The sequence below is a fragment of the Poromitra crassiceps genome, assembly GCF_964638095.1.
Source record: "Poromitra crassiceps genome assembly, chromosome: 13".
Taxonomy (NCBI): domain Eukaryota; kingdom Metazoa; phylum Chordata; class Actinopteri; order Beryciformes; family Melamphaidae; genus Poromitra; species Poromitra crassiceps.
In genome coordinates, this window is record NC_139644.1 from 32,696,221 (window position 1) to 32,707,780 (window position 11,560).

At 50.2% G+C, this 11,560-nt stretch overlaps 1 protein-coding gene across 1 annotated transcript in view; it reads right to left on the reverse strand.

Moving 5' to 3' along the window:
- The window catches only part of prr36b (proline rich 36b), a 44,055-nt gene that overhangs the window by 15,718 nt on the left and 16,777 nt on the right, over nt 1-11,560 (reverse strand). The window contains exons 2-3 of the mRNA XM_083649615.1: nt 7,908-8,661; nt 6,727-6,814 (exon numbers count right to left, since the gene is read on the reverse strand). Coding sequence (XP_083505741.1) covers nt 6,727-6,814; nt 7,908-8,553 — 734 coding nt within the window. The 5' untranslated portion in view covers nt 8,554-8,661. The remainder of the gene's footprint in view (nt 1-6,726; nt 6,815-7,907; nt 8,662-11,560) is intronic.

An 11,560-nucleotide genomic window follows, 5' to 3' on the forward strand; every position in this document is an offset into this window, starting at 1 on the left:
TGCACGCTGTTCCCCCATTGGCCAGTTTGCAGGCGGCGTGCCAACACCCGATGATCGATGCATAACGCCACATAAATCATCTTTACGGCCACTTAAAAGAGTAAAAAAAAAAAGCTCACACATACACTCTTCACATTCATGTACAGATATGATGTTCAAACACATAATGATTTTTGCTATCTCCTCCTATTTAATAATAATAATAATAATAATAATACTTTTTATACTCAAAGACGCTTGCACACTTATCAGACTCAAAGGTTACCTGTCACAGGGTGTGTGTACTGTGGGCAATCAGCTTCTAACAGCACGTCGCGTGCACACACACACACACACACACACACACACACACACACACACACACACACACACACACACACACACACACACACACACACAGATAATGCAAAGATCTGCATGCATGCAAACAAACACACATAGGGACATCACATAAACACATGCTCACACACAAAGTACAGGCATTTCCATTTGCGTAGGAAAAAGCTCTCTTTCCTAATAAAAGTGTTTAGTTCTAGAGTTTTTTTTAAATGTGACCTTTCAGATCAATTAAATCCAAAATGGGTCTCCAAGGCTTGCTGTGCACGAATGGCACCAAAAACTGCCAGACTAAGGGACAGGCAGACAAACTGCCAGACTAAGGGACAGGCAGACAAACTGCCAGACTAAGGGACAGGCAGACAAACTGCCAGACTAAGGGACAGGCAGACAGCTATAACTAGAACGACCGCACCGCGCATTTATGCCTCCGCCATTACTCCATTAGTTCATTCTTATTTATTTTATTAGTTTATTTGGCATTATTATTTATTCCGTCAAGGCGCTCCTGAGATGTTGCGTTACAGAGCTTGGAAATTGGGTGTGTGAGTTCACATTGACCTTGACCTATGACCTTTGATCACCAAAATGTAATCCGTTCATCCTTGCCCCCAAGTCGACGTTTGAGCCAAATTGGAAGAAATTCCATCAAGCCGTTCTTGAGATATCGCTTTAACGAACTTGGGAATGGCATTCGTGAGGTCACAGTGACCTTGACCTTTGACCATGAAAATCAAATCAGATCATCCTTGAGTCCAAGTCGATGTTTGAGGCAAATTTGATGAAACTCAGTCAAGGCATTCTTGAGATATCGCGTCAACAAGCTTGAAAATGGCGTCTGAGAGGTCACAGTGACCTTGGCCTTTGACCTTTGACCACCAAAATCTAATCAGTTCATGCTTGAGTCCAAGGCGATGTTTGAGGCAAATTTGATGAAATTCCATTAAGGCATTCCTGAGATATCTCGTTAACAAGCTTGAAAATGGCGTTCGAGAGGTCACAGTGACCTTGACCTTTGACCTTTGACCACCAAAATCTAATCAGATCATCCTTGAGTCTAAGTCGATGTTTGAGGCAAATTTGATGAAATTCCGTCAAGGCATTCCTCAGACATCGCGTTAATGAACATCGGACGGACGGACGGACGGACAACCCGGATCCATAATGCCTCCGGCCTGGCTATCGCCGGCGGAGTTGGCAGCAGCCACAACTGAATAAACCTAATTCAATTTGATAAAAAAAACTCAGGCTAAATAGGGAGCATGAAGCTCTTGTGTGGTTTTATTCTACAGTACAATTACATTTCTGTCATTTGGTGAATCTATATTTGCTTCGCACTTGCCTGATAACTGGAACCTGCTGCGGTTTAAATTGAATCAATTTAGAGTCGTAAACTGAAACCGAGTAAATTGAGACTCCCAGTGTGTGTGTGTGTGTGTGTGTGTGTGTGTGTGTGTGTGTGTGTGTGTGTGTATGCATGTGTGTGACAGTGACAGAGGAAGCAGGGTGTGTCTGATAGGCCAATGAATGTGTCCGTCCAGCTCTCAGCCACTCTGCTGATACCAGCCAGCCGCCAATTAAGGAACGGGCAGGGAGGAAAAAGGGCAAAATCTAATTAAAGCAGAGATTTATGGCCCTGTCAAAGCACACACACACACACACACACACGCACGCGCACACACACACGCGCGCGCACACACACACACACACATGCACACACACACACACACACACACACACACACACACACACAGACACATGCGCACACACACAGACACATGCGCACACACACACACACACACAGACACGTGTAGCCGTATGCCTAGAAGGGTACATGGTGCTGTCAGTGGAGCCTGTCATCAGGAATGGTTTTACCTCTCTTGTGGGGATTCATATATAGGTCTACTGCAGTTCTATCATCCTTCTCTGGGCTACACATACACTTTCACGCTGTATCCACTCCTACACTAACAACTCAATAACTTGCATTTTGCATCTAGTCAACATGTTACATTGGGTGCACGTCAATGCACACACTAATAATCCGCTCTTAACCTGATTAAGGCACTACTCTGGCTAGATTTCTGCTCAAACTTTCAATTGATTTGGCCGTGCGGCGTGCAGGCACCTCAGCCCGTCTTCATTAGTGTTTCTGAAACGCTCACGTGTCAGAAACGTGACAGAAGAAGCCGAGCTGGATGCAGTGCCTCGTGCTACTACAGCACCGTCCACTTTGACTGCAAACACTGAGACTAACAGCGTTTGCATTAAGGTGTTCTGGAAGCACATTAGCGATCTGACAAAATGTTCTGTGATTTTGACTGTCTGACACTGAGAAGAACGCACAGGCAGGATCACATTGCATCACATCATTCTCTGAGTGGACTAACCTGACTGTTCACTCGCTGCTTCTCAGGCAGAACGGACGGAGAGTGGCGAGCTAAAAGTTGCCACAAAACAAAGTTCCACTTTTTAGAGTGCACTTGACGTAGCCCACTATTTTGTGTGCTGACCAATCACAGTGATGAAGCAACTGAAGGCAAACAGAACCAACATGGAAAATGAACTGGCAGAAAAGTTGGCAGTCATTTTAAAGCAAGCCAACACATGATGACTGACATGTCGTCATGCAATGCTTTTGAGATCATAGGAAGATTTCAAATCACTGTCGTAAACCGATTGTAAAAAAGCGTCATCAAGTCCTGGAACCAGCTGGAAAGTCCTGGAAAGCAGCTCACGCCCCCACACCCCATGTCGGATTGGGCTGAAAATGTGTATGGCAGTGGGTTATGATCCGGGGAAGGTCATGGGCAGGTTGTGAAGTCCTGGAAACCACCTGGAAAGTCCTGGAAACCACCTGGAAAGTCCTGGAAACCACCATCATTTCCGGCCAAGCAAATGCCACAGTTGTATTGCTTTTGTGCCTATTTAACCCGGGCAACGGGTACAATGTAGGGATGTTCATTTTGAACAATTTCCATAATCGAAATTCCGGAAACTTAACGATCAATTATCGATTATCGATAGCGTAATAATAATAATAATAATAATAATAAATATATTTTTTTTACTCTGGTCTTTTAATAACGTTGCACGTTCTCGGTAGGGATGGGTACCGAGACCTGGTACCAAACGGGCCCCGGGGCCGGATTTCAGAATACCGGAGGATCAATAAGCTTTCACGTTAACGGTTCTCTTATTGGTACTGGAGTGGAGAAATTAAGAAAATAGATTTCCTATAGGATATAAAATTGCTAAATAAACGTTACGTTATCTTGCACATTTTATCTCACCAACTCCGTAAGACAGGCCTATGATGTGTTTTTTGCGATTTCCGAACAAGGAAAAGGGATAATCTTTTCCGCGTTGCTCTCCGTCAGACGAGAGAGACACACAGCTGCTGCACTGCCGGCCAAGACGAGAGGAGTGAGGACTGAGAGAGGGGAGGGGCTGGGGGCGTGCCTGAGAGCACCCACCACCACACACATGCACAGGGAAGGCAAGCAGGCAACTGAGCAGAGCACACGTTAAGAATGGCTGAAAGAACGAAGCGATCTAAAGTGTGGTTGTACTTCACTCGAGTCGATGGTGACAATTCACGTTGTCACAAGTGCAATAAATCCTTCGCTAGTAAAGGTGGAAACGAGCAATTTATCTAAACACTTAGCCAAAGTGCATCACTTTCAAACAGAGAAATGCACAGTCTTTGACAAGTTGGCTCGCCCTCTATCATCTCCTGTCAATGATGATGACATGGTTGCGTTACCCAGTCTACCTCATCAGGTAACTATGTGAACATGGTAACGATTAAGACGAGAGTAGTAAACATGTCCCCGCTGTTTGGGGGTGTTAATCATCATAAATACAGTCTGAGATAAATCGTCAGGTGACGGTCATCATCTCAGTTGTCGTTCAGTGATTTGGGGGGAAGTAGAAGATATGAACGTGAGGAAGAGGCAAGTGATGCACAAACAACCACGCAAAAAAGAAAAGGGCAGAAGAGGAGGAGGAGGGAGGGTGGGGGATGAGTCTCTCCCCAGGCCCTGTCTGATGTTGATCATCATCATCTTAAGGTGCTGAGTCTGACACACCAAAACACTTGAAAGGACTTAAAGGCAACTAGATGCTGACCGATACGTCACCTCACGTCTCCTGTGTCGGGCCCGAAAAGTTGCATTTGAACACACTGCAAACACGGCAGCTGACGGGCAGCTAGCACGTACAGTACGTTCTGTGCCTGAGACCTGATTCATGAAACATTCAATAGAACGTAGCATTTTCCTACCATTTCACTCACTTAAACGGTTTTGTAATACGGCTACTTTTAAATCGAGAATATGTCTGATAAAAAGTTGCAAATGACAGTGGCGTCTGTCTGGTCTTTTGCTGAGAGGAAGAGGCGCAGGTGGGAAAATAAGGAGAAGCCGCACTAAATGGGTGACATCAGGCAGCGAGAGGCTGGAGGGGCTTTCCCAAAGGCACGTCGTCGTGAAAATATAATATATATAATATGTGTTTTGGAATTATCAGATGAGATAAAGTTGGAAAATGAGCAGAGCGTTTTGTGTGCCCTCTCTCCCGTTTCACTACCCCTGACCAGCCAATCGGAGTGATTTCTCTAACCCTGACCAGCCAAACAGAGTGATTTCTCTAACCCTGACCAGCCAAACAGAGTGATTTATCTACCCCTGACCAGCCAATCAGAGTGATTTCTCTCACCAATGACCCGATGCCGGAAAAGCCACGGTCAAAGCCGACTAGAGCCAGCGGTGCGGAACACATCGCAGATACGAGCGCGACAGACGCCCACACATGGCCGACCTTGACGAATCGGTCAGGGGCTTTAGACAAAGATCTCCATCAGCCTCCTCTTCCCTCTGACTCCAGGCCCTTCAGCCTCCTCTTCCTCCTGACTCCAGGCCCTTCAGCCTCCTCTTCCTCCTGACTTCAGCCTCCTCTTCCCTCTGACTCCAGGCCCTTCAGCCTCCTCTTCCTCCTGACTCCAGGCCCTTCAGCCTCCTCTTCCTCCTGACTCCAGGCCCTTCAGCCTCCTCTTCCTCCTGACTCCAGGCCCTTCAGCCTCCTCTTCCTGCTGACTCCAGGCCCTTCAGCCTCCTCTTCCTCCTGACTCCAGGCCCTTCAGCCTCCTCTTCCTCCTGACTCCAGGCCCTTCAGCCTCCTCTTCCTGCTGACTCCAGGCCCTTCAGCCTCCTCTTCCTCCTGACTCCAGGCCCTTCAGCCTCCTCTTCCTCCTGACTCCAGGCCCTTCAGCCTCCTCTTCCTGCTGACTCCAGGCCCTTCAGCCTCCTCTTCCTCCTGACTCTAGGCCCTCCTTCAGCCTCCTCTTCCTCCTGACTCCAGGCCCTTCAGCCTCCTCTTCCTCCTGACTCCAGGCCCTTCAGCCTCCTCTTCCTCCTGACTCCAGGCCCTTCAGCCTCCTCTTCCTCCTGACTCCAGGCCCTTCAGCCTCCTCTTCCTCCTGACTCCAGGCCCTTCAGCCTCCTCTTCCTCCTGACTCCAGGCCCTTCAGCCTCCTCTTCCTCTGACTCCAGGCCCTTCAGCCTCCTCTTCCTCCTGACTCCAGGCCCAACGCTAAGTCTCTGCACAGTCGCACGCCCAACACCACACACTGTGTGACTCAGGTCTGGAACACATGTTGACCTGATTCTACATAAATAGACACAAACACTCACACATGATTGCGTATTCAAACACAGTAAAAGTACAAAACATTCAGAACATTTACCCTCCCTCAGCTGATTCTCCCCCAGCACCTACCCCTGCTGATTCCTCTCAGAACCGTTCTTCCCACAACTCTGCTGTTTTATGTATTAATAATAACGCTGTTCTGGTGAAACCCTGCGAGGCACCGCTCCGAGGCCCGTGCTGACATCGCTCTATCTGTTGCTGGCCTATTTCTGCCCGGCCCCTCCGAGCCCCCGGTCTGTGTGGGGGGTCATTGTCCCTCGTTCCTCCAGGGTATTTCGTCTTAAACAGGGCCCTCTTTGAACCTGCAGCCAAGCCAAGGCCCCGCTGAACCACCCGCCTCTCACTCGCAACTGGGGAGCTTTGTAATGCTGAATTCATGTCACACAATCAATCTATTTTGCAATTTATTTGGATTTACCGCTGGTTCTGCTGCAAACGTGTTGTGTGCAGCACATCGGAGGAATGGCTTTTAATAAAGGAATCCCACTTACAACATTAGGGCCTGGAGGATGTATAAGAAGAAGACCAATTATGGACAACTGCCTGTGTTATCTTCAGACACACAGACAATCTCTTTCAGACACGCACGTACACACACACACACACACAGTACACACGCGCACCAGACGGCTTCACTCCCCTCAGGTGGGGCATTGAGTTCTACGCAAATGTCACACTTACCTGGTTGTCTTGGAAACAGGAGGCCTATCAGGCTTGGGTGAGGCAGCAGAGCTAGGCTTGGTGGGAGCTGCAGAGACAGGCTTGGAAGCTGGAGGGAAGAAAGGACAGGAGAGGAGAGGACAGGAGAGGGGAGGGGAAGACAGGACAGGAGAGGACAGGGGAAGACAGGACAGGACAGGACAGGACAGGAGAGGGGAGGGGAAGACAGGACAGGACAGGAGAGGGGAAGACAGGACAGGACAGGACAGGACAGGAGAGGGGAGGGGAAGACAGGACAGGACAGGAGAGGGGAAGACAGGACAGGACAGGACAGGAGAGGGGAGGGGAAGACCGGACAGGACAGGAGAGGGGAAGACAGGACAGGACAGGACAGGACAGGAGAGGGGAGGGGAAGACCGGACAGGAGAGGACAGGGGAAGACAGGACAGGAGAGGAGAGGACAGGAGAGGGGAGGGGAAGACAGGACAGGAGAGGAGAGGACAGGAGAGGGGAGGGGAAGACAGGAGAGGAGAGGAGAGGACAGGAGAGGGGAGGGGAAGACAGGACAGGAGAGGAGAGGACAGGAGAGGGGAGGGGAAGACAGGAGAGGAGAGGAGAGGACAGTAAAGGGGAGGGGACGACAGGACAGGACAGGACAGGAGAGGACAGGAGAGGGGAGGACAGGACAGGAGAGGGGAGGGGAAGACAGGACAGGAGACGAGAGGAGAGGGGAGGGGAAGACAGGACAGGACAGAAGAGGGGAGGACAGGAGAGGAGAGGGGAGAGAGGAGAAATGGACAATGCGAGGAGGAGGGAGAGGGAGAGAGATAGGTATGTAGAAGGTAAACGAGATAGAAAGACATGAGATATGGCACAGATGAGAGCACATTCTGTTGATAGCTCTGGCATAATGTCTGACTTATGACACATTTCCTCCATATGTCCTAGGGATGTAGGGCAAACGCATTTCTATATTAGTAGCAGTCACTCTGGCATATCTAATATGTGAACTGAATACATCCCATGTCATCTCATTACAGTGAACACTCCTCACTACAGTTAAAAGCTGAGGGAATATTTCACGGCACATTTACTATAGATGTGTTTATCCAAGTAACCTACATTTGCACTCATATTTATGTTACTGCCAAGTGCCAACTATCTCGAACCTGGACTTTTTTAGTGACGATATTCTGACCAACCTGAGGGCTTCTTAGCAGCAGCTGCAGTGGTGCTGGTTTTGACAGCGTTAGCAGTTGTGGATGATGTCTTCTTGATTGCTGTTGGTCCGGTGGTTGACTTCACACCGTTGGGGGCGGTGGCAGAAGAAGCGGGGCGAGGGGTCCCCGCAGCAGGTTTCTTCTCACCCACCTTAGTAGCGGGCCTGGAGGCCGGGGCTCCAGTCATCCCTGTTGGTTTCTTGGAGGCCACTGAGGTCGGGGTCTTCTTGTCTGGAGCGGCTGTGGTCTTCTTAGCCACACCGTTGGTCTGGGGCTTGGACACGCCATTGGTGAGGCGGTTCTGGGCCGTGTTGGTCCGGGGGCCAGAGGTCTTTGTCGGGCCGGTGCTGCCAGGCTTCGTCTTAGCCGCGGCCTTGTTGGTACTCTTGGCTTTGGGGTCTGCTGAGGCCTTGCCGCTGGTCTTGGCGGCTGGCGTCTCCTTGGCTGGTTCAGGCTGGGGTTCCCCCTGGCCCATCTCCCCCACCGGCTGCTGCCCCGTCACCTCCTCCATCGGACTGGCCTCCTGGTTAGGCTCCTCCCCCGCGGGCGGTACTGCCTCATTCACCGGATTGGACTCCAATGTTTCCACTGGCTCCAGCGCTGCCGTGGCAACCCCATCCGGCTTCATCTCCGCTCGAGTGGTGGCGGTCCGTCTCCGCAGAGCAGTGCTGGTTAACTCTCACAGGATGATGGCCGCCGGTCTAGAGGCTCTCAGGAGAGGGCAAGGAGGACTGGTCTGCAGAGAGACAGAAGAATACAGAAGAACACAGTCAGTCGATAGCAAGACCAGACATGACAAGGAGCTAGCTGCCACTCCTATCAGCAGACAGGGCCCTAGAGGAATCAGATAAAGACACGGCTTAGGTCTACCTACGGCTTCAGCATCGCACACACACACACACACACACACACACACACACACAACGTGCGCACGAACGCACGCACACACACAGAAACATCCAAAGGATCCAAAGAGAGTTTAGGGGCAGAAATGGAACAGGACGTGCTATTATACAGGAAACTGTACTGCTGCACAAACCCAAGAGACACAGAGCCTATATAGGACAATATAACACACAGGAACACATACATGTACACTAGAGCAATTGCACACAGATAGAAATACTGTACATGTACACACACACACACACACAGACACACACACACACACACATTACATGCACACATGCAGACAACCCATACAAACACACACCAGCGCATGATGTGACATGCTCAGAGGCACAGTGACACGTTGAGATCAAGACATTTGAACATCAGTTGGGGACACAGATGGACACAGATGGGGCGGCAGCAGAGGACAATTGTTTATTTGCACAAACACAACAAGACAACAGATTCTACAAATAGCCGTGGTTAAAGTCGTGGTCCCCTCTGTGATGGTGAAAAGCTCAGTGACACACATCACAACAAGCACAGCCAATATGGGTTAGCGCTTTCTTTCTTCTTGGTAAAGTGGCATCAGGCCCACTAGTGTGGAACACTAGCTTTTCAGGGATAGGACACGCAAGGGAGTGCAAGCAAAAAGCTTTAGCACTCAAAACACACACACACACAGACACATGCACACACATGCGCGCACACACACACACACACACACACACAGAGTTCACAAACACTTTTATACACGCAACTTGTTGAAAATGCTTCATCATCAGCACAGCGAAGGAAGCTTGCTTCACACTAAGAGGCAAATAAACTGTTGGTTTTTGAGTGAAAAACTGAAGTGATGTTGGGTAGAAGAGGATGTGCTAAAGATGAAAAGGGTCAAGGCATGTCTCTCTAATGAGAGAGGAGGAGTGCAGAGCTGTCACACAGGATGACCCACAGGGGACATGGAGCATATGAGGCCTGCTGAAGGGCAACAGTCTGTAACACGGCCTGTCTGTCTCACACCGTCTGCATCAACAGTCTGTAACACGGCCTGTCTGTCTCACACCGTCTGCATCAACAGTCTGTAACACGGCCTGTCTGTCTCACACCGTCTGCATCAACCCTACACTCTGTCTCTGGTGTGCTTTCTGCTGCTTTACAATGAAATGAGGAGGAGAAGGACTGGTTTTGGCGACTTAGAGAGAGAGAGAGAGAGAGAGAGGGAGGGAGGGAGAGAGGAGAGAGAGATAGAGAGAAGGAGAGAGAGGGAGAGAGAGAGAAGGAGAGAGAGAGAAGGAGAGAGAGAGAGAGAGAGAGAGGGAGGGAGAGAGAGGGAGGGAGAGAGAGGGAGAGAGAGAGAGGGAGAGAGAGAGAGAAAGAGAGAGAGTGGGAGGGAGGGAGAGAGGAGAGAGAGATAGAGAGAAGGAGAGAGAGGGAGAGAGAGAGAAGGAGAGAGAGAGAAGGAGAGAGAGAGAGAGAGAGAGAGAGAGAGAGAGAGGGAGGGAGAGAGAGGGAGGGAGAGAGAGGGAGAGAGAGAGAGGGAGAGAGAGAAAGAGAGAGAGTGGGAGGGAGGGAGAGAGGAGAGAGAGATAGAGAGAAGGAGAGAGAGGGAGAGAGAGAGAAGGAGAGAGAGAGAAGGAGAGAGAGAGAGAGAGAGAGAGAGTGGGAGTAGCAGGAAACTGGGTCTGTCAAAGTTTACAAACACAGCAAGAAGCTGGCTGTGCAGGAGGCTAAGTGTTGAGACAAGACTGAGGCAACCCAGAGGAAGAGGCTTGGCCTGGGGAGCATGGGAACAGAAGAGGAGGAGAGAGGGAGAGAGGGGGAAACAGAGAGAGAGAGAGAGAGAGAGAGGGAGAGAGGGAGAGAGAGAGAGAGAGAGAGGGAGAGAGGGAGAGAGAGAGAGAGAGAGAGGAAAGAGAAGAGGGAAAATGAGCTCACCATGGGCTGATCTTTGCTGGTCCAATTTTAAAATCGAGACATTACTAGTCACTCTAATTTCCGTTGATCATCCCTCTCGCACACACACACACACGCGCGCACACACACACACGCGCGCGCACACACACACACACACACATGCACGCGCACACACAGTCCTGCTGGCCTTTCTACAAGAGCATAGACACGCTCTTTATGCTGCTAGTTTCCTGTAAACACGCGTCTCTCTAACCCTCTTCTGTCATCTCTTACTCATCCTCCAAAACCAAATCAAATAGGTCAAAAGGGCTTCATTCTCCCACCGATCCTCCCTTTCTCCCCATCTTCTTTGCTCCGTCGACTCCTCTCCTCCCCCCCTCTTTCTGCATCCCTCTGTTCTGTGTTTGGCTTTGCACAGATGGCCAGAGCAGCTGAGCGAGGCCAGAGGGGGAGAGAGAGGCAGAGAAAGACTGAGAGAGGGAAAGCCCCGGAGAGAAGACCCGTATATATCCCAAACAACACAGACACACACACACACACACGCACACACACACACACACACACAGCTAGCAGCACAACACATCTCTCCACTCAGAACCTAGAGAGGGAGATGACGAGTAGACGCCAGAAGCGGGGCGAGCCACACCCTTCAGACACGAGGGGTGTCAACGGCAGCTAGGCTACAAAATGTACACAGACGTCTTAATGACGTAACTAGCCCCCGTTAGCACGGCCGCTCACAGGTTCTGTGAAGATGGGCTGGGTGCTGGAGCGAGTGAGGGGGAGACAGAGGGTTGGAGAGAGGAAGCACCAGTTCAGTTAGTGTG